The following is a 24,364-nucleotide window of genomic DNA, read 5'->3' as shown; positions in this document are numbered from 1 at the left end:
ACTCTTCTTCTGGTGATTATAACATATCACTGCCTTCCAGGTTTTTTTTTTTCTAGTTGCAAAGATAGCTACTGCTGTGTTCCATATGTGTGAAAAGAACTGGGAATACAACAATAACATTCAAATTTGAGAGCCACTTAAAAACCAAGAAATAACATTTTAAATTTTGATATCAGGTCCTTATAATGGAATCTTTTTTTTTTGTTTTTTGGTGGTGTGGCCTCTCCCGCTGCGGGGCACAGGCTCCGGACACGCAGGCTCAGCGGCCATGGCTCACGGGCCCAGCCGCTCCACGGCATGTGGGATCTTCCCGGACCGGGGCACGAACCCCTGTCCCCTGCATCCGCAGGCGGATTCTCAACCACTGCGCCACCAGGGAAGCCCCTAATAATGGAATCTAAAACTGTCCTTTTCATCCCCAATGCCAGTTTCCATCTGTAGTTTCAAGTACATAGAAATATATTTAAAATCTAGAAAATAATACAAATTATACCATTGGCAGAAGAAGAAAAAACTCTTCTATTGCACCTCCAATCATTAGGTTGATTTTATTTATTTATTTAGTGATTCACATAATTCTTTATATTTTTTATTATTTAATTTTAATTTTTTTTTTGTTTGTTTGTTTGTTTTTTTGTTTTTGTTTGGCTGCGTTGGATCTTCACTGCAATGTGCAAGCTTCTCATTGCAGTGGCTTCTCTTGTTGCAGAGCACCGGCTCTAGGCACATGGGCTTCAGTAGTTTCGGCACACGGGCTCAGTAGCTATAACGCCCAGGCTTAGTTTCTCCGCAGCATGTGGGATCTTCCTAGACCAGGGGTTGAACCCGTGTCCCTGCCTTGGCAGGCAGATTCTTAACCACTACTCCACCAGGGAAGTCCCCGAAAACTTGTCTTAATGCCAATTCTGCCACTGGGAGCTGTTTAACCTCAGGCAACTTAATTTCCCTAAGTCTCTGTTTCCTCATGCTTATCACAGGGACAACTGCTGCTGCTTGATGGACTTGTTGGAGCTTTAAATGAAATAAAATATAAATCACTTAGCCCAGCGCTTATCTCTATATAAGTAATAGGCTTTATTATTATTATTATTATTAGTTTATTTTAATCCTGCTATTTGTCTTGCTGGACAATTAAATTAAGGCTTAGATTTCAGCCAAGCTGCCTAGGTCTCCTCTTGATTTCATAGAATGTACCACATTCTCAAAGCTTACAGGTTCTTGGTAAATCTAAAACAAATTAGGGACTTCCCTGGTGGTCCAGTGGGTAAGACTCCATGCTCCCAATGCAGGGGACCAGGGTTTGATCCCTTGTTGAGGAACTAGATCTCACACGCATGCTGCAACTAAAAGATTCCATGTGCCACAACTAAGACTCGGCACAGTTTAAATAAATAAATAAAATATTTTTTTTTAAGTTAAAAAAATAAAACAAATTATACTTTGCTTTCATGTCTGTGGTGGGTTGAGTACAGCTTGTTACAGTCCAGATACATATTACCTGAGATGTCTCTGCATTAAAAAAAAATTTGCAGAGGCAGGAAGGTTGAGAAACAAAGGGACTTCTCACCTCCTTGATCATTTTTCGGTAATTATAGGGGGACAGAGTAACAAATTTTTCCTTAGTGATAACTAACATCTTTATAGAATTGTTATATATTTATTTATTGAAGAACAGTTGACTTACAATATGGTGCTAATTTTAGGTGTACAGCAAAGTGATTCAGTTATATGTTTATATATATATATTCTTTTTTGCATTCTTTTCCATTATAAGTTATTATAAGATATTGAATAGGGCCTCCCTGGTGGCGCAGTGGTTGGGAGTCCACCTACCGATGCAGGGGACGCAGGTTTGTGCCCTGGTCCAGGAAGATCCCACATGCCGCGGAGCGGCTGGGCCCGTGAGCCATGGCCGCTGAGCCTGCACATCCGGAGCCTGTGCTCCGCAGCGGGAGAGGCCACAACAGTGGAGGCCCGTGTACCACACACACACACACACACACACACACACACACACACACACACACACAAAAGATATTGAATATAGTTCCCTGTGCTATACAGTAGGTCCTTGCTGATAATCTATTTTATATATAGTAGTGTTTATATGTTAATCCCATACTCCTAATTTATCCCTCCCCCCTATCTTTCCCCTTTGGTAACCATAAGTTTTTTTCTATGTCTGTGTGTCTGTTTCTGTTTTGTAAATAAGTTCATTTGCATCTTTTTTTTTAGATCCTGCATATAAGCGATATCATGTGATATTTGTCTTTCTCTGACTTACTTAGTGATGATCTCTATGTCTATCCATGTTGCTTCAAAGGGCAATATTTCATTCTCTTTTATGGCTGAATAATACTCCATTGTATATATGTACCACAATAAGAGCTAATATTTATTGAGAACTTACTATGTGCTAAGCACCTTCCCAAACCTTTACATCTATTAATTCATTTAGTCTTCGCAACCAGCCGATGAGGTAGGTACTGTTTCTTATCATTCCCATTTTACAGTTGAGAAAACTGAGCCACAGAGAAGTAAAGTAACTTGTTGAAGGTCACACAGCCAATAAATGACATAATTTGAAAGACTGAAAGAAAACTGAAAAGGCAATGACTTCCAGGTTAATCTCTCTATTTCAAGGTCAGCTGATTAGTAACCTTAATTCCATCTGCAAAGTCCCTTTACAGCAGCACCTAGATTAGCATTTAATTGACTAGCCAGAGGACAGAATTTTCTGGGGATCTTCTTTAGAACCCCACCTACCACTCTGCTCTATCGTGCTGACGCAACACTGCAAGTGGCCACAGGTCAGTGGGGAGTGACCACTAATGCACTAGGTTTGCTTTAAAAGCAAGTACAGGACAAGCATAGAAAATGCTAGAGCAAAACTCTGAATTCTTGTGGGGACTAAAACGTACCATGTCTATCCTACTAATTTCGCATCTTGTGGGAACAACTCAGATACCACAAGGAAGAAATGAAAAGCCCTTTTTGTTTGTTTTGTTGTTGCTGTTTTGGCCACCCTGCGTGGCTTTCGGGATCTTAGTTCCCCAACCAGGGATTGAACCCATGCCCCCTGCAGTGGAAGTGCCAAGTCCTAACCACTGGACTGCCAGGAAAGTCCCCGAAAAGCCTTTTAATTTGGGATGCCTTAGTGAATTAGGGCCTCCAAAGATAGCCAGTTATGGAATATGTTTTCACCAAAATCCAAAGTGTCTGATGAGGGGGAGAGTTTCGGGAAAAGGTTTGGGCAGGGTGCTGCACAGTGGTTTACCTCCTGATACTGTCTGCTTAGTCTGTGGTGTACACACATGTGCTACAAACTCCCTTCCTATTACTTTGACACATTGATAATTACAGTTATATCCTCCTTTCCTGAATAAAATTGATTTACCATCTGCTTTATACTGAAAAGAATAGCTAAATGTCTTCTGTACTTTGGAGAATATAACCATGTTGGATCATTTATTTTAAAAAAAGCAGTAGCCCATCTATAGCTTTTATTTAGACTTTATTTATTTACACTGTGACTTCAATTAAATTTTTACTGTAGGGTCAATCTGTGACTTGCTAATTCTTGTCTCAAATATTTTCCTAACTTTTTTTTTTAAAATACAGGTCCCTCTCCACCACCTACCATTTCAAGTCCTAGCTCAAGGATGACTCCACTTAGGAAGACGGTGTGGATAACTCGACCAAGTTCACAGTGTGTCTTTTATCTTCCGAACACTTGGGGCTTTTATTAGAGCCTCTCTGTGAAAACTAATTGCACCCCTGCTTTACTATGCAATAGTGCTCAATTATATATGTATGTAAAAATGATTTTCCTCTATTCTCACTATTAGATAGAGACAGGTGATGGGTTAATAACATTCCTCTTTGTTCTTTTTTTTGTTAAGCACACAAAGAAAAAGAGGCTTCAGGACGTTAAGTGACTTGCTCAAGCTGCATAGCTAGTAGGAGATGGAGCCCAAGTCTTCCAGAACCCAACCTAGCGCCCTGCTCTTTACCCATGGGTCTTTGTGGCCCTAGGCACTATTTCTCCACCTGTTTCCTTCGTTTTCTCTATCACTCATCAGGTCCCTGAGGACTTGGCACATGGCTGATGCTGTTCTCACACCTCAACTCCTATCATCTCCCTGGGTAATAATTAACATCCACGTGGGTGTCCCATCCAGCAACCAACACCCTTGTGTTCTTGAACTTCTTCATTCCAATAATCTTATACCTTTACTATACTTCTACTGCAAAGCCAAATGTAATCATTTTCTAGAGGTATTCATATATGAATAGTAAATTAGATAACACCATTTTGATTTCTATCTCTACAAAGAATTCTCTGAGCTCCAAGCTCATATATACAACTGCCCAGTGGGACATGTTCTCTTAGATATCTGAAAAGTATCTCAAACTCAGCTTGTCCTAAACTGAAATTGTGAGCTTTCCCTGCAAACCTTATACTCCTGCAGTGTTCTGAACTTCAATTAATGACACCACTATCATCAAAATGGTTAAGAATCAGCCTGCCGATGCAGGGGACACAGGTTCGATCACTGGTCCAGGAAGATCCCACATGCCACGGAGCAGCTAAGCCCATGCGCCACAACTACTGAGCCTGCGCTCTAGAGCCCGTGAGCCACAACTACTGAGCCCGCGTGCCACAACTACTGAAGCCCATGTGCCTAGAGCCCATGCTCGAAAACAAAGAGAAGCCACTGCAATGAGAAGCCTGCGTGCAGGAACGAAGACCCAAAGCAGCCCAAAATATAAATAAATAAATGAAACAAACAAACAAACTGGAGCAAGTTTTTTCTTAAAGCCCCCCAAAAATAAATTAAAATAATATTAAAATTAAAAAAAAAAAAAAAATCCCTGATACACAAGCCAGAAACCTGATGCCTTTCTTACCACCTAGACCCAACTACTCACACTTAGTCCAGTCCCAAATCCTGGAACTTTCTCAACTCTATGCCCTTGAGCTCATATTCATTCATTCTTTTTCATTCCACAGCCATTTATTGAGCCCCACTATGTGCTAGGTCCAGTAAATGAGGCTACAACCATGGACAGAACAGACAGTGCACTGTCTTGTATTGTATGGCCATGCACTGAAGTAAGCTGCCATCATTCTCCTCCTGGGACACCTCTCCCAACCCAGTGGTTCTGTCAGTATCCACTGCTGCTCTACTCAGACCCATTCTTCACACTGCAAAAGAGGCCATCTGGAAATGTAAATTCTTGTGCTGAAAACTCTTCCCTGGATTCCTAGGAAATTCCTAGGACCCTACAATTTCCTTCATGGTCTGACCCCACCTGATTTTCTTTTCTTTTCTTTTTAAATGTATTTTATTTTATTTATTTTTATTTTTGGCTGCGTTGAGTCTTCGTTGCTGCGTGTGGGCTTTCTCTAGTTGCGGCGAGCTGGGGCTACTCTTCGTTGCGGTGCGCGGGCTTCTCACTGCGGTGGCTTCTCTTGTTGCCGAGCACGGGCTCTAGGCGCACGGGCTTCAGTAGTTGTGGCGCACGGGCTTAGTTGCTCCACGGCACGTGAGATCTTCCCGAGCCAGGGCTCGAATCCGTGTCGTCTTCATTGGCAGGTGGATTCTTAACCATTGTGCCACCAGGGAAGTCCCCCCCACCTGCTTTTCTAGCCGTTTTTCCCACCAGTTCCAACCCCTCCCTGGGTCCCACCTCTTTTTTTAGTAGTCAATTCCTATCATCTTTCAGCTCGACTCAGTGTGTACTCAGGGAAGCCTCTCTGATCTCCATATTCAGGCAGACTTCCCTGGTACCTGCCTTAGAGTTCCCTACACCTTACACTTCATATTTAGTTAGTGTTTGACTCTCATTTGAATATGTTCCTTGAAGACAAGAAACATAATCTTTTTGCTCACTGTTATATTCTCTGAGCCTAGCACAATTCTTGTCACATAGCAAATATCAATCTCTATTTGTTAAATGAAGCAATAGATCAATGAGTGAACAGCCCGGCACTCACATTTCTCCCTTCCTTTGTCTACTGCTTGTATGCTACTGACCGCAGTCATGCCTACTTTCTCTGGAACCATTCTTCTTCTTCCTTTTTTTTTTTTTTTTTTAACATTTATTTATTTATTTGGCCGCGCTGGGTCTTAGTTGTGGCATTGGAGATCTAGTTCCCTGACCAGGGATCGAACCCAGGTGCCCTGCATTGGGAGAGTGGAGTCTTAGCCACTGGACCACCAGGGAAGTCCCCTGGAACCATTCTTTATCAATTGTCTTCTCTCTTCTCTTGCTTCTAATTCAACTTCTCCACTGGCTCCTTCCCTGCGATACACAATCACGTTCAAGTCTCTCCCGTCTTAAACACACATGTCCACACACACAACCACACACACCCCTTCTATCCTATAGTCCCATCAGTGGGCTTCTTTTCTTTCCATGGAGTAACTTGAATTAACATTCTAGGCTTATGGATTTCACTTTTCTGCCTCTTTCTCCTTAACTGCAAAAATTCTTGTCCTCCCTAAAACTCCACAAGGTAAGTTTCTCAACAGCTCCTTTGTTAAAATTTTTTTAATTTTTATTTTTATTGAAATATAGTTGATTATAATGTTTCAGGTGTACAGCAAAGTGATTCAGTTATATATATATATACACACACACACATATATATATACACATACATATATGTATATATATATATATATATATATATTCTTTTTCAGATTCTTTTCCATTAGCACAGTCTTGCTTTTTCTAGAATATGTAAGAGGGTGTTTGGTTTTGTTTTTAAAGGTGATGGGAACAGAGAACTCTACTCAATATTCTGTAATAACCAATATGGGAGAAGAATCTGAAAAAGAATGGATATATGTATATGTATAACTGAATCACTTTGCTGTACACCTGAAACTAACACAACATTGTAAATCAACTATAACCCAATATAAAATTAAAAAATTAAACTTAAAAAAAATAAAGGTGATGGGCAGGGCAGACATTCAAAATTAAAAGTCTATTAGAGGATCTTTGCCTTCCATTGTAAAGAAGCACCTGAAAGGTCTTCTTTATATATGGAAAATCATAGAATCCAATAGAATAAAATTACCCCCAAATAAATCATTTCCTGTCTAGGGTCCCTTGGGCAGTCCTTGTGCTAAGAACCAGTTCCCGCACATTGAAAGCAATAACAGATATTTACTGCATAAACACAGGGTGGTTGACCATCGTTCTAAAAATATTTCCCACTAAACAATATGCTGCTGCCTGGGGAAAGTGTAATCGTGACTTTTTTTTTTTTTTTTTTTTTCAGTACGTGGGCCTCTCACTGTTGTGGCCTCTCCCATTGCGGAGCACAGGCTCCGGACGCGCAGGCTCAGCGGCCATGGCTCACGGGCCCAGCCGCTCTGCGGCATGTGGGATCCTCCCGGACCGGGGCACGAGCCCGTGTCCCCTGCATCGGCAGGCGGACTCTCAACCACTGTGCCATCAGGGAAGCCCCGTGACTATTTATTAATCAAACAATCAAAGGTATTTACTGTACATATGTCATGTGAAAGAATTGTGCCTAGGTGCTATCAAGGATACAAAGAACTAAGAGACACGGGAATCCCTCCTAAGAGCGTACAGCCCTGTGGGAGGACAGAGTGTGTACTCATAAAATGAATGATACGAGGAGGTGTGTGTTAGGAACCCAGTGTTTGCACAGATAATGTCTGTAGCATGAATTCAGAGAGAGAGAGAGAGAGAGAGATGAGTTTTTGTGTGTTTTGATAGTTAAAGAAAGAGACCTGAAAGGAAGATTTGAATGGGGTGTTGAAAGACAGGACAGTTTATGTGGAAGTGGCCTGTGATATGGAGGGAATTAAAGATTCTAGGATCTAGAGGAGGTACTGATACAGCAAACTGAGCCGTGTTTGGGGTGAGGGTTTACAGACTTCACTTGGAGTCCTGGCCCTATAGTTCCATGGGAGTAGGTAGGGAATCTCAGTGTGCCCATATCTGAAATTTTTCTCTCTGAGTAGATGGGTTCTTGAAAAGGTAAAAACACGGACCTTCAGCATGAAGCCCGTCTGTGCTGGAAAGCTTCACGGATGCCAGCTGGCACCCGTGTCCATGCTGCTGACCTGTGTCACATGCAAACACAATAGTTTATGAAGGATATTGTCCTAGGCTGTCAAGGAGCTTGCAGCTTGTGTGTATCTCCTCGGTAGGAGTGGGACACAGCAGCCCTGATGATTGCCAGCAGCCTGGACTGCACACTCCAGGAGACGAAAAATATATTGTCCTGTTCTTTTTTTTCTCTCTCGCTTTTCTACCATTAGGGCCATAAACCCCACACTGTGTAATGGTCTGAAATCATTGACTAACCAAGCCTGGGGAGAAGCCGTTCCAAGCTGCTGAGACATATGACCTGGTTTTGGAAAGAGTGATGAGATGGCCTCAGGCTGCTTCTCCCAACTCACCCGCGCCCCGAGGGCTCTGGGGCCCGAGGGGAGGGTTGGGAGGGAGGTGCGCTACTGGGGGTGGAGCCACCTTCCCAAGGCGCGTGGCAGCCAGAGCCCTGAAAGTCGTTAGACTCTTAACAGCTCCTCTAATTTTTTTAAACTTCACCTTCTCCGTTTTTCATTATCTTACTTCCAGGAGAGTCCTTTTTTCTGGTCCTTCCCCTCCTTATCTCTTGTACCCCTGGAGGGCATGTTAAATAACGATTGAATAAGAGGTAAGGGGGATGGATTATGTTTTAACATCCACAGGGAAAGTGAGATTGGGAGGCATGGTTAAGAGACTGAGATGAGGGCAGGGAAATTACCAGCATCCCTTGCGCCAAGGGTGGACAGTCTCTCACAGGCTTGTGTGGCCACAAGGACCCTAAAGGGAGTCATCTGTCACTTGCTGCCCTCCCAGCGGATGCTGAGCCTGTCTAGAGGCTAAGCCTGATCTGCCCTCCTCCCAGGATGGACCCCTTCCATCACAATAAGGGGTGGGGGGAGGCAGCAACAAGCTTTGCCAAAGATGACAGAGAAGCTGGGGGTCTGCTCGGTCGGGGTTCCCTGGCACTGGGCATGACTCCACCTGGGAGTCAGGGGCTGCAGGGGTGGAACGTCTTGGCAGCCCCTGGTTAGACATCCAGCAATTTTCAGAAGCACCACAGGGCAACTTTGTGCTTCATTTGCTTCACTCTTTTCTCCCCATACCCTTGACTTATAAATGGCGCACCCGTAAAATCTCAGATTCAAAAGCACCTTAAATGACAAAAGGCTCTCCATTTTACCTTTCGAATCTGTGATTGTTTGCCTTCTGCTTGAGCAGTCATGGCAGGGAGCCTTCTAGAGGCAGCTGATTCCATTGATAGTCAAGTCATGTGATTAGAATGTTCTCTCTTGCTGTGGTTTTTAAATCGTACGCCCTGTATCTTCCACCGATCCATCCTAGCTCTGCCCTGTGAAGACTTACAAGATAAACTCACACTTTTTTTTTTTCTCTGCATGCAGCTATCAGATCATCCTAATTTTTCTTTCGTCAGGGCAAATGCCTGGAATACTCCTGCCATTTCTCCAAGCTGGGCCTCCAGACCCATCACTAGCCAGGCGTATCTCATCTGGGTGTGTGCCAGGTCACTGAGGCCCCTTGTGCTGTGTCCCGCCTGGACTGTCCAACACCCGCTGGAAGTGAAGGACGTCTGCTTCTTCAGGGGCCCTCATCATGGATACAGCCTGGAGCTAGTTGGAGGATGGGGAAACTTCAGCCCACTCGTAAGGCCTGAATCCCACTGTCAGCTCAAAACGCTGACTTTTTAAAGAATTGTGGTAAAATACACATAACACAAAACTGAACATCTTAGCCGTTTTTAGTGCACAGTTCAGGGGCATCAAGTACAATTGTATTGTGCCACCATCACCACCGTCCGTCTCCAGTACTTTTTCATCTTGCAACACTGAAACTCTGAACCCATTAAACAATAACTCCCCACCCCCTCCCCTATCTCCAGCCCTTGGCAACCACAATTCTTTCTACTTTCTGTCTCTGTGAATTTGACTACCCTAGGTACCCCATGTAAGTAGAATTATACAGTGTTTGTCCTGGAGTGATTGGTTTATTTCACGTAATATAGCATCTCCAAAGTTCTTTCAGATGGTAGCATGTGTCAGAATTTCATCCCTTTTTAAGGCTAAAAAAATTCTGTTGTCAGTATATACTATATTTGGTTTATCATTCATCTGTTGATGGACACTCGTGTTGCTTCCACCTCTTAGCTATTGTGAATAATGCTGCTATGAACACGGGTGTACAAATACCTCTTTGAATTCCCGTTTTCAGTTCTTTTGGGTATACATCCCAAAATGGAATTACCAACACCAACACTTTTGTTTTTGCTGCTGATTGATCTGATTTCACCAACCCAGTGTTTGTGAGTTTCACTTTTTGGTCCCAAGGGAAAGACTTTCCTATGGAACAGCCACCTCTACGAATTGTTCCATCTCAACAGGTGGTTCATCGCAACCTGTTGCGAAAATTAAACTCATTTACATGAACTGTTTGCCATTTATGCCTAATTATCATACAGCACAACAGTGATGATCGCTTACATCATTCACTCCATGTCAGATTAACCTGTCAATTCTGTGCCAAGTGCAAGGTTTGTTTCTCATAAAGCTTGGTCACCTGTTGCCAAATTATGTTGATTAATGAGAACACTGATGTAGGAAGCAGCCCCAGCCTGGTGACATACTGTCTCTCCCACTTATTTCAACACCCTCCCTTCCCACCTTTGCCTACTTCTTGGGAATCTCTGCACTCTTCTCTGAGCTTTCTTCCACATTCTCAGGTTTTTTTCTTGAGAAATGCTTGGGATGGCCTCTGGCACACTGGCGTGGGGTAGCTCCAGCTTGTATGGTCCCCAGGAGGAGGCCGGAAGGGAAGTAGCTTCTCAGCAGTGTGGTACATAGAAGCCATGTGGGGTAAAGGTTTTAACAGAAGGAAAAAATCCTACCATCGCTAAGATTGCTAACTGTCCAGCAAAGGGGGCTGGGAAGAGGAAGGAGACAGCCAACTTCTATCACGGTGATACCCATCAAGTCCAAGAGCCAGAAATACAGGAATTTTGCATCCCTCAGTTCAGCCCCGCCTCCAGGCTCTACTCAGCAGATTTCACTCTGCAGGGAAGGACCTGTCAGACCACGCGTATGATAATTTTGTTTCTCTCTGTAGTCTGAAGTAACAGGTGATTTTATTTTATTTTGTTTGTTTTGCTTTTTAAATTTTAATTCTTATTTTATTTTAGAGTATAGTTGATTTACAATGTTGTGTAAGCTTCAGGTATACAGCAAAGTGATTCAGTTTTACATATACATATAGCCATTCTTTTTCAGATTCTTTTCCCATATAGGTTATTACATAATATTGAGTAGAGTTTCCTGTGCTATACAGTAGGTCCTTGTTGTTTATCTATTTTATAGATAGTAGTGTGTATCTGTTAACCCTGAACTCTGGAGAAAACCATAATTTGAAAAGGTAAATGCACCCCAATGTTCATTGCAGCATTATTTACAGTAGCCAACACATGGAAGAAATCTAAATGTCCATCGACAGAGGAATGGATAAAGAAGATGTGGTACATATATACAATGGAATATTACTCAGCCATAAAACAGGTGATTTTAAAGTATTTGGTATCCCTGCTCTAGCTGTTGTATGGAACTGAGCAACAGCCTCAGCCAGAGAAGTGAAATATGGGAAAGAACAGCAAACACATTGGAAGAAAACATCTAATGATGAGTTTTAAAGTTAGGCATAGTCCAGATGCATGCTGTCCTGGGTTCTCTATTTTTTTTTTACTTAAAAAGCTCCCCACAAACTTCATGGCTGAAAACAACACCTACTTTATTAGAGCTTGTGATTCAAGCCAAGTTCAGCTGGGAGATTCTTCTGTTGCAGGGGACTTTGACAGAGGTCCCTGGGTGGCATTCAGCAGGTGGATGGCCGGATCTGGGGGGTTGAACCTGGCATGCCCTGGGCCTCAGTGGGGATGGAGGGGGCGCTGGTTCCACTGGAACGGTCACGTGGAACGCCTACACGTGGCCTCTCCAGCATGGCAGTTTACCTTGATCAACCTCAAGGTAATCAGAGATCTTAAGTTATGGCTGGGGGCTCCAAGAGAGGGGAGTTCCAGTGAATGATGTCCAAAGCTGCTGGCCTTCTATGACCCAACCTTGAAATCACCTAGTGTCACCTCTGTTGGTTGAAAGAGTCATAAGCCCACAGAGTTTCAGGAGTAGGAAACACAAAACCCTATCTTTTGATGAGAAAAGGGTCAAAGAATTTGCAACCATGTGTTAAAGCTGCCATATATGTATATGTATATTTGAGTGCACGATGATAAAACCACACTGGTGTACGCAGTTGTTAACCACATGTATCCCCACAAAATGCAGTGTTCAAAGGGTTCAGTGGTTTGGGAGGAGGAAGAAATCACATCCCCCCGGGGCATCGAGGTGTTGCGGATGAGCTATGGCATTTAAGCAGGCCCTGAAGGACAGGTTCATGCGGTACATCACAGATAGAGATTGGGGCAAGGACTGTCTGAAACACATGAGCAGAGACACTGAGGTCAAACAAAGAGAAACCAAAAAAGCAGTGACACTGGGAGCAAAGGCACCATGAGAGGTAGGACAATGAGAGTGTGCTGCAGGCAGAGGTGACCTCGGGAGCATGGAGGTCCCCCGACATGTCACACTGGCAAAGATCAAGAAGGATATGGTAGGAGGGGCAAGGGTTACAGAGCACGGGGCAGAGAACGTGTTACAGGATGGTGTAGACTCAGGTGATTTTTTGAAGCAGAGAGAAAAGAGCTAGTAGAGCAGCAGTATTCAAGTTATAAAAGAGGGGGGGTGGCTTCCCTGGTGGCGCAGTGGTTGAGAGTCCACCTGCCGATGCAGGGGACACGGGTTCGTACCCCGGTCCAGGAGGATCCCACATGTCGTGGAGCGGCTGGGCCCGTGAGCCATGGCCGCTGAGCCTGCGCGTCCGGAGCCTGTGCTCCGCAATGGGAGAGGCCACAGCAGTGAGAGGCCCTCAAACCGGGGAAAAAAAAAAAAAAAAAAAGATTTCCATGAAAATTTCTAAATAAATGAACACAAAATGGTTTTCATTTGGTTGGGTTTTTTGTTTTTGTTTTTGAATTTCTTAAAGTAGGCAGATAGGAATTGTACTAAATAATTGTACTAAAGAATTCAGTTTTGTTTATTTTTAATATTTCTCTGGATTACAAAAATAGGTCCACTGTAGGGAATTCCCTGGCAGACCAGTGGTTAGGACTCTGCACTTTCACTGCTGAGGTCACGGGTTCAATCCCTGGTCAGGGAAATAAGATCCCACAAGCTTCGCAGCACTGCCCCCCCAAAAAAAGGTCCATTTTAGAAAATTTGAAAAATATAAAAATGTCAAAGAAATAAATGTCACCTATATACTCTACTACCATCCAAAGACAACTGTTAGGGGCTGGTTTGATTTGCAGTAGATCTATTATGCAGATAGTTCTGTTTTACAATACAAAATGCAAATATTTTACGTATTTGAGTGAGATTCTATACGTAAGACCATATATACTCTATACATGAGATCGCTTAGCTTCAGTAGTCTTTAAACACATCTTTAATATGGTAACCATGCTGTAGAGACACCATAATTTATTTATTTAATTTACAATATTTTATTGAAGTAGAGTTGATTTACAATGTTGTGTTAGTTTCTGGTGTACAGCAAAGGGATTCAGTCATACATATATATACATTCTTTTTCATATTCTTTTCCATTATGGTTTATCACAGGATTCTGAATATGGTTCCCTGTGCTATACAGTAGGACCTTGTTGTTTACCCATCCTATATATAATAGTTTGCATCTGCTAATCCCAAACTCTGAATCCATCCCTCCCTCACACCCCCTCCCGCTTGGCAACCACAAGTCTATTCTCTATGTCTGTGAATCTGTTTCATAGAAGAGTTCATTTGTGTCATATTTTAGATTCCACATAAAAATGATATCATCTGGTATTTTTCTTTATCTGACCAACTTCACTCAGTATGATCATCTCTAGGTCCATCCACGTTGCTGCAGATGGCATTATTTCATTCTTTTTTAGAGATATCACAATTTATTTAACCACTCCTCTATTTTGGAATAGTTAGACTGTTCCTGATTCTTCACTATTTCATATATAATATAGATATATATTGTTCATGAACAGACTTCTCTATAAATCTTTGTCTCCCTGATTATTTTTTCTCAGGACACATCACAGTGTCAGAGCACATAAACTCTTTCAAGGCTCTTGAAACGTACCCGGTCAAATTGCCTCTGCAAAAAGGGTGCACCAACTAGATTCTGGCCCACAGCAAGCTCGTCCCCTTAAAAAGAAACGCCTCTCGGGAAAGCTCAGTTGCTTCTGGTAGTTGACATACTGGGACATTTCTTCACTCTTCACGTTCTAAAGAATTAGGGTTCAGAAATGTGGCTTTTCCAAAACTCTGCCTTTCTTTTCAGGTTCCAGGTGCCTTCCAGCCCTGAGATTCCGGTCTTTTCACCATCATCACTGGCACCAGATTGCTCAACCCGCTCCGCCCAGTAAGAGAAGATGGAAAGTATTCCAGCGCTCTCTTTGTTGTAATAATGGCTTTAAGAAGAAATAGGTGGGAAACGGTGTTGCTGGGACTGGGGTCTTGGAGCGGCAGCGAACAGCCCAGAAGTGTGTATACACACACACACGCACACACACGCACGTACGCACGCGAGCACACACTCCCTCCCACCCCGCCTGCCAGGCGCTCGGGCGGGCTGGGAGAGGGAACCGGGCAGGGTGCCGGAGGCGCCGCGCGGCGGGGCGGGGCGGGGTCCGGGCGGCCCGGGGGGCGGAGTCAAGGGCGGGGGCTCCCCGGCCGCGCGCCCAGCCCCCTGCGCTGCCTGCAAGTTTGCTCGGCGGTCTCGGGCGACTCTCGGGCTACCTGAACCGGCCACCACGTCAGCGCCACATCACCTGGGTTTTTTCTATTTGCAAGGAAACAGGAAAAGAAGGGCGAAGAAGCTCTCCGGAGCGGGCGGGCCGGTCTGCGGCGCGGGCCTCGCTGCCGGGCGGCGGAGAAGATGCTGCAGTCCCTGGCCGGCAGCTCGTGCGTGCGCCTGGTGGAGCGGCACCGCTCGGCCTGGTGCTTCGGCTTCCTGGTGCTCGGCTACCTGCTCTACCTGGTCTTCGGCGCCGTGGTCTTCTCGTCGGTGGAGCTGCCCTACGAGGACCTGCTGCGCCAGGAGCTGCGCAAGCTGAAGCGGCGCTTCCTGGAGGAGCACGAATGCCTGTCGGAGCCGCAGCTCGAGCAGTTCCTGGGCCGGGTGCTGGAGGCCAGCAACTACGGCGTGTCGGTGCTCAGCAACGCCTCGGGCAACTGGAACTGGGACTTCACCTCAGCGCTCTTCTTCGCCAGCACCGTGCTCTCCACCACAGGTAGGAGGCCCGGCCCGCGCCCCCGGCCCCGATCCCCGATCGGCCCCCTGATCCGCCCACCCCCTTCCTCCTTCCATTCCCGGGCCCCTCCGGCTCTGATCACTGGGGACCGGCTCCGCGGCGCCGGAAGCCGGCGAGGTGGCCTCAGAGCGCGACTCGGGGGTGGCCGCCCGGAACTCTTGGATCGTGGTCCCTAACCCTTCGGCCTGGGCGGTTGCGGGGGTCCCTCGGGCTGCGGTTTTTAGTTCGCGACATCCTACACCGGACCGTCCGCTTGGAGTCCGTACCGTCCTGGCCAGCGCGCGGCGAGGCCGGGGTTGGTGGAAACTCTCCGGTGCTCCGAGGGCGCTCACCTCCCTCCCGCCCCCATCCCGTCCGGTCGAGGCTGCGGAACCGAAGGATAACGCGTTAAAGGGTCACCTTCCGGAGGGGGCCTCTGTTCGCATGATGCGGTGGTGTTTTCGGCTCTTTTCTGTCGTGGGGGCCGTTTTAGGGTTAGCCAAGTGACATCGCTGTGCTCTTCGCAGGTGACCTCTGAGCGCACACGCCGATCCGGTTTCTTTTCGGAGCGTGAGGAGGGATAAGGGAAGGGAGCATCCGATTGCCCGCGAACAGGCAAAATGGGGGCACCCTGATTCAGCGTTTTGTTTTTTTTTTTCAACTTTCCGTGTGCGAGGCCACCCTTCAACTCCTAAGCGCCACTTCGCTCGCACCGCTCACGCGGCAGGACGTTCACGGATGGAGGATGTCCTGGGGGCGGGAGGAGGCCGGCCCCACGCCCCAGGGCGCCGAAACTGTGCCAGATTGGATGGAGCAGGCTGAGATGTCCCAGCCGTGGCTGAGGCGCGTGTATACCTGAGGGGGAGGTGTTATCCATTGGGATCTGGACCCTGGAAGGTGGTCTCAGAGAGCGTCCAGCGCGCCGTCCCGTCTCTATCCATGAGGTCAGTTCTTTGAACAGTCCATCTTGGCTTCCACAAGGTCACACGCTTCCTGGTTGCCGGTGTCGTCCTGGAACCTGGGCCTTGTGATTTCCCTGCCAGGACGTGCCAGTACCCCATCCCCCCACCTTTACAGGTGAATCAACTTTGTGTTTCTCGGATTCTGCCTTCTCCCCATCCCCTCTCGTCGCCTCCCAGGGTCTATTTCTTTATAATCCCTTTGGGTTAAACCCAACTCTGCTAATTATTTGGTAATGAGTAATGGTATACTACCCAGGTATCATGTAATACGGTGATTCAGAAGTGTGGGGTGAATTACTAAACTGACAGGAGTCTGCCCTGCAATAAACAGAAGTAGAATTCTACTTTGTATTGTGATGCTTTCTAAAAGTAGCCTTAAGACAGACCTGTTATCTTACTTTTTAACTTTTCCAACGCTGCTCTTTAGTTTATTTTCTCCCGACCAGTCCAGCTTTCACTGTCTTTACCTCACCCTGTTCCTTAGATCCTTTAGAACTCACCTTGTCTTTCCTTTGGAGTATGTTTGTGCTAAATCGGGAATCATTTCTTCTCTGCAGAAGTAAGTGGTTTCACTGAGCTGAGGTCTACAGCTAGGTCACAATGTTGGGTAGATATTATGGAGAATGATGATAACTTTAAGTACTTTCTAAATAACGGTACTTCAGAGATGGAACAGGAGTAAGAACAGTATTATGAGGAAAAGAACAGGTTTGCTGCTCCTGGGTGAGATTTTCCATCACTGACGCAGCTCTTGTATAATCTCAACATCAGATGCACCTAATTAAATGTCAAAAATGCTAGTTTACATCTTGAACAGACAATTCTTTCCCAGATTCCCTCCCTCCCTTTTTTCAACTAGGAAAATCTGTAGTTCTTGTTAAAAAAAAAAAAAAAAAAAGGTGGGGAAAGATGTCTCATTTGTAGTTTCTAAGAAAGTGTGTATTCAGGCAAAACAAGAGTTCATTTAGGAAATCAGTGCAACGGGGCACTTAAGGATAAACTAGATGAAAAACATTTGCTTCTTGGTTTGTAAAATTAGCAAATCAGTGAATTCTTGTCATTGATAGAGTAGAATTTATTAATTCAAATAGAATGTTAATAAAAATGTAGAATTTTATTCTAAATCATAGATACTCTTTTCTCGGTTTTATATTGACCCATCCTGTGACATGTTTGATGTTCTATGTGTTACTGGTTTTGTGGCAGAGGATCAGGTAATTTTTAGGGTCAATCCTAGTGTATTTCATTGCTACAAAAATATTTTCTGGAAGAGTACCAGGCAACTCAAATGAATTGGAATCGTGGTTTATGCTTCTCTTCAGGTAGATACTAGACACAATGTAATTTTTTTTTTCTTTTTGAATTTTATTTTATTTTTGTATACAGCAGGTTCTTATTAGTTATCCATTTTATACATATTAGTGTATATATGTCAATCCCAATCCCCCAATTCATCACAGCACCCCCCTGCCCCCCCCCAACCCCGCCAGCTGTAATTTTTTAAAAACTCTTCTACCAGGGATGATGGCAACTCACTGAGATAATTGTCACCCTGTCAATCAGTGCAGTCCACCCCTGGCTTGGCCAGAATGGTAACAATGGGCGTTACAAAGTTGCGGTTCTTGGTAATCATCATCATAACGCAGGAACACGAACTCACTGATGGCAGAATCTTCTCCCAGAAAGTACAAGCTTCCATTTCTGGAAAGAACTGGGTAAAGTCTTCCTTCATGGTCTGTTTGGAAGAAGCCTTAAGTTGGTAATTCAGCAATGTTCCCTTCATTCTTTGCTCTGCCTAGGACTCTGAATTATTTCCAGCAAATAATTGAACATCTCTTTACTTCTTGATTATAAAAAGATCTACAGCAACATCTACATGGACATCGTGAGCATGGAAGAAATTGCAGTCCGCTTTTACCTTTTCAGAGGGCAGGGCTGTATAAAAATAAAAGGAGGTTATTATACATGTGCGTATTTCCCACATAACTCTTGTATTGTGATTTTTTTTTTCAAGGATTAAAGAAATAATGTCTAGGTGACACTTGGAGAGTAAGAAATAATTTTTATTAAAGTTGTCTTCAGTAGCCATATAAAATGGTGAGCAGGGCTTCCCTGGTGGCGCAGTGGTTGAGAGTCTGCCTGCCGATGCAGGGGACACGGGTTCGTGCCCCCGGTCCGGGAAGATCCCACGTGCCGCGGAGCAGCTGGGCCCGTGAGCCAGGAGCCTGTGCTCCGCAACAGGAGAGGCCACAGCAGTGAGAGGCCCGTGTACCGCAAAAAAAAAAAAAAAAAAAATGGTGAGCAATCTCATTCATTCTTAAGAACAGTTTGTCCAAAAACGGGTGTGAATTTCATGTACAATATTCTGAGCAAAACCCAAATACAAAAAAGTATTAGTCTGTAATTCCATTTATGTAATGTTCTAGAATAAACAAAATTAACATCTAGTGAAATATACAGTGGAAGAGAGGTAAGGACTAGGATAATTCTGAATGAGGAATGAGCACAAAAGTAATTTCTGGGGTGATGGAAGTAATCTGCTTATTGATAGGACTGTAGTTGACACCGGTGTATGAATTTATCCAAATACATTGAATTTTGAACTTTGGATTTGTACATGTGTAAATTTTACCTAAAATAAGGGAACCATAAACAGCTATAATATGATATGTATTAAAATGATTACTACAGACATTTAGAGGGTAGTTACTAATAAAATGGCAAGATGGAGTATTATTTTGGAGGGTCTCATGTGTCTTGTTAGTTACTAGTGTGTTACATTTTGTAATTTAGATGGTGTTTAGATAGTTGTCTTTATAATAATTTAAAAATATACAAATATGTTTGATATACTATTCTGTACATAAATTTCAGTACTTAACACAAGGTTAAAAGTTCATATGGAGTGAAAAGGTTTTGCTGATAGCTATGCTAATTGTTGAAAAATAAGAACCAAAGGGTATGTTCAACCCAGGCTCCTGATTTGTCCCTCCCCCCAGTGTCTCCCCTTTGGTAGCCATGGGTTTGTTTTCAGGATCTGTCAATCTGTTTCTGTTTTGTAAATAAGTTCATTTGTAAAGTTTTTTAAATGGGATTCCACATTTGAGTGATATCCAGTGATGTTTGTCTTTGTCTGACTTGCTTCACATATGCTTCACATATGATGATCTCTAGGTCCATCCATGTTGCTGCAAATGGCAAGATTTGCTTCTTTTTTATGGCTGACTAATATTCCATTTGTAAGCAAGGCTTAAACACAGACTTAGAACTGTAAAACTTCTCAAAAAACATAAGGAAAACTTCTTGGATGTTGGTCGTGACAGTATTTCTTGGATTTCACATGAAAAATCACAGGTAGCAAAGCCCAAAATACCAAAGTGGGACTACATCAAACTCAAAAGCTTCTACACAAAGGAAATAATCAACAAAATGAAATGGCATATATTCTCTTTTTCAGGGTGAAGTCCTCTTCTATTAAGTGTTTATTGAGCATTTTTACTATGAAAGAGTTTTGCTTGTTGACAAATGCTTTTTCTCTAATGACATAATTTTGTGATTTTTAACTTTCTATCTTTAATATGCTATATTATTTAATTATATTAATTAAGCTAATTTTGTATTTCTGGGATTAATAATTTTTAAAAAAGAACAGTTTGTCATGTCAGTTTACTACATATTTGCTTCAGTATTCATCCCCCTAAGCAAGGCTCTATCATGATGGTGGATGGGGAAAATATACAGTTTTTGTATGTATATGTGATTAAAGCTGCCGTGACCTTTGCTGCTTTATGAGTATGGGGTCCACACGCTTGCTCAGTCTCCGTTTCCATCATTAGTAGGCATGCTGCCTTGTCCCTCTTTATGAAGAGCTGTTTTAAGACTCTTATTTAAAGGGCAGAAAAGGAACTTTATTTGGCTTGTTTTCTAATGGCCTTTGTTGTAGTCAGGTTGGCAGCATATCGGCAGTTTTCAAAAATAGAAGGTGGGAAAAGGTAATGGGAGGTGCCTGATGGATCCTTAGTTTTCAGATTGTTTTCCGAAGGAGAAGTGTACTTTCACTGACAACAGGTATTTCTTGAGCTCTTAGAACAGGATAGGGGTGGGTCAACTATGGCTTCAGGGTCAAATCTGACCCACCACCTATTTTTGTGTGTCCCAAACTAAGAATGGCTTTTATATCTTCAAGTAGCTGAAAAAAAGTCAAAAGGAAAACAGTACTTCCTGACACATTAAAGTTCTTTGGAAATCACATTTCAGCATCCATAAACGAATTTTATTGCTGTACAGACACACACCCATTTGCTTCTGTATTTTGTTTGCTTTCCATGTCGAATGGCAGAGCTGAGAGTTGTGAAACTAGAGGCCCATGTGCCCTAAAATATTAACTGTCTGGCCTTTTGTAGAAGAAGTTTGCCAGCCCCTCCTTAAAATAATGCTTGGAGGGAACTCTAAGTCAGAGGAGTTCTAAGTGCCTTCCTTCCTTTTGGAAAACTTTCTAGAAGACAGTTTAGCTCCTCAGGTTTCTTTGTGCTGTTTTTTTTAAGTGGTTTGCAACATGTAAATTATGCATTGCCACCCATAGCCTCTTCCAGAACAAATGATTGTTTATTATAGGATGTGTCACTAGGTTTTGGTCAAATCTGTGACACACTGCTTTTTTTCTTTTTTTTTTTTTTTTAAATGGTGACAGCTACACTTCATGTTGGGATTACCTTATCTAAAATGTGTGGTAAATACTATATTATATCTGGAGCAGAAATGACAAGGAAGGAAATTCCTCCAGAAGCAAACAGGCAAACTCTATCAGCCAGAAGAGAGATCTGACATCCCACATGCAGAAGTTTGCACTATTTATTCACAGGAGAGCCTTTGGTCTTGATTTTGAGCCTTTACATTTAATTCTAACAAATTCAATGATCTGGTTTTCAAGCCCCTAAAAAATGAAAAAAGGAAAGAAAGGCACAGCTCCACGCAAACATAAGAGAAAGGTCATGAAAAGACACATACCTTAAAAACCAGGGAAATAAAATGATACTGTGTGCCAGGCAGTATTTGCATATATTACCTTCCGTGTATTGCCAGGAAGTGATGAGGTGTAGGTGTCATTATCCTCACTTTACAGAGGCTGGGATGGAAGTTTTGCTTGAGTGACTTCTCTAACTAGGTCACAGAGCTAGAAGTGACTGGCCTTGATTTGATTCCAGACGTGTCTGAATTAAGAACTTGAGTTTTACCTAGTGTCTGGGCATAGGGGCTTGTTTTGGGATGACTCCTGTCCCCCAGATTCAGATGTTGAAGTCCTCACCCCAGTACTTCAATATGTGACTATATACTTGGAGGTAGGACCTTTGAAGAGGTGATTAAATTAAAATGAGGACCCAGTGGGAAGGTGGCCATCTGCAAGCCAAGGAGAGAGGCCTTGGAAGAAACCAATCCTGCAGACACCTTGATCTTGGACTTCCAGCCTCCAGAACTGGGAGAAAATAAATTTCTTTGTTCAAGTTACCTAGTCACTTTGTAATGGTAGCCCCAGCAAACTAATACAGAATTACTCAGGTAATTATTTTTTAGTTGTACAAATAACCCCTCCACCCAAAATATAGGAGCACAAACATAATTTTTAAGGTCTTTACTGTTGTAGCCAACAATTTCATTTGTCTGGGTTGGACTGGACATCCTTGTTTTAGAACACAGTCTCTAGTAATTGATATAATTGAAATATATTGAATTGTTAATTGAAATACCGAGAACAATACTTCAACATGCTTCTGTTTAAGAAAACACAGATGTGTGTGGTAAATTCTAGAAACATTTCCATCCAATAATGATCAAAGAGTAGATATTAGTGTTTAATGTGTAAACCCATACCTGTCTAAACATCAGTTCTTTAGTATTTTGAAAGGTTTTTTTTTTTCAAGACTATAAATAATGCTGTTATCTGTCCCTGTTTTATGGCACCTGGGACATACTGTACTGTTGTAAATGAATGTATCTTGAAAGAAAGTATGTGTTGCTTTTGTGATATAACTGTAAGTCTTGTCAAGAATACAATCTCCAATTATCCCAGTAGCCTAGGGGGAAGTCTGGTGCCTTTCAGGACAAGTAGTTTTATGGCACTGCTGGTCGTTGGGGCAGAGCACCTGTTGTCGTGGAGGAGAGTGCTGGAAGTTTGGAGCAAGTGGAATTGCTAGTGGTCAACCGTTTTAACCCATACCAATGTCCAACTCACGTGGGTCAACTTACTACAAGCTGGCTTCAGGCACGGAGACGGTGTCTACACCATACACTCTCCTTGGCGTAGTTAGAGTGCCCTGTGCTAGATTTTATTCTTAAGAGATATCATCATTCGATCCCAAGTGTGGCCAAATGTGTGAAAGACTGAGATGCTTTGCTCCTCCGTTGACTGGTGTGTGATCATACCGCCTCTTACTGGCACGAGACAAAGGCTGTCTCTCTATCGAAAAGTGGGCAACTTCGGAGGTGTGGTCTTCACCGCCATGATGTTTCTTTCTCTCTCCTTCACTCAGTTGGTGCTCTGACTTTCTTTGTTCCTTCTGGGTAGATTCCTTGTCCTCAGAGTCTGTGGCCACTCTCTGTCGGGGCAGGGCTGTGCCCCTGACCTGAGGTCAAAATGAAGAAAGTGGGGTGGGGAGTTGCTGGCTTTCTTATTCCACACTTTCAACAAATAAAAACTACATTCTGTAGTTTTCCAGGAATATGCCATAGTTTTGCTGGACTCTCATGGGTTTCTCTGCTCTTTTCCAATAAGTTTCTTTGTTTTGATTGTTCGTTTTAAATCTGGATGATGGAGGTGTAATTTCGTACGGGAAAATATATCCTTTTAAAGTATACAGCTGTATGAATTGTCCCACCAACATCATCAAGATGGAGAATACATCCATCACCCTACAAAGTTATGCTCTTTTCCTGTCACTTTCTTCTACCCAAAGTCAGAAACTGACGGCTACTTTGCTGTAGCTTTTCTAGAATGTCATATAAATGAAATGATATGGTATGCCAAAAAAAAAAAAAAGGGAGGTTGGAGGTATAGAGGGGCTGTATCTGAAAGGGCTGTGTGTTTCTCTCCCTGAGCATGAATCAGACCAGCAGGGCTTGTCTGTTATTTTCTAGCCGTGTTCATGTTTCTCCTCTTGAATTGGTAAAACAGGATCAATTCTTACATTAGAGAGATTAATTGGGTTATGTTAGACATGGGCAGTGTTTTTTAATTGGCTCCCATATGCTCAATCCCAGATCAGAGTCTGTTTGCATTGGCTACTTGGGCTCAGGTCGACTTGCTCTGTGAAATCAAAGCCTGCCCTCTGAAGCCTGGGTGGATTGATACCTGGTGATGAGCTTTAGGCAGAAAGCTCCCGGGGAACTCAAGAGACCCAGTTCATGCAGTGTCAGTATAACCCTGGCTACTGTGTGCAAAGCACACAGAATAAAAAAATGCTAGTTTTCATTTGTCTTGAGTGTGGTCCATAGATTGCACATGAGAATAAGAGTTGGAGGCTCTGATGATAATGTCCGGCCCTTGTTACTGCTTTGGTGGCACCGTGACCCGAGTTAAGCTGTTTAATCAAGTCTATGCCTCAGTCCCCTTTCTACTCAGCTTTATGGAAGCCTCCTGCGGTTTATTCAGACCCTGGTTTTCATTGTTTGGTCTGCAGCAGAGTCTGGTCAGTGAGCCTTCTGCCTGATGGCTCCCATAACGCCTTGTGTACCACCTTATGTCGGAAAAGTCCATTCTATTGTTACAGCACTTACCACCTTGTACTGACATCATTTGTTTTCCTATCTGACCTCTCCCAAGAGTGGCCCTGAGGATGAACACATTCTCAGCCTCCCTTCCCATCCCTAGCACTCAGTAGGTCCTCATTAAGGGCAATTTAAGGCACATTTCTTCACACTTGGGAAT

General features: G+C 43.5%; 1 protein-coding gene across 1 annotated transcript in view; it reads left to right on the top strand.

The window, feature by feature from the left end:
• Window positions 1-14,894: 14,894 nt before the first annotated feature.
• The window catches only part of KCNK1 (potassium two pore domain channel subfamily K member 1), a 45,221-nt gene continuing 35,751 nt past the window's right edge, over window positions 14,895-24,364 (top strand). Inside the window, exon 1 of the mRNA XM_067025700.1 lies at window positions 14,895-15,481. Within this exon, the coding sequence (XP_066881801.1) occupies window positions 15,127-15,481 (355 nt within the window). The 5' untranslated portion in view covers window positions 14,895-15,126. The remainder of the gene's footprint in view (window positions 15,482-24,364) is intronic.

Source organism: Kogia breviceps, chromosome 2, assembly GCF_026419965.1.
Source record: "Kogia breviceps isolate mKogBre1 chromosome 2, mKogBre1 haplotype 1, whole genome shotgun sequence".
NCBI lineage: Eukaryota > Metazoa > Chordata > Mammalia > Artiodactyla > Physeteridae > Kogia > Kogia breviceps.
Note: the sequence above shows the minus strand (reverse complement) of the source record. Positions and strands in the feature narration are given on the sequence as shown.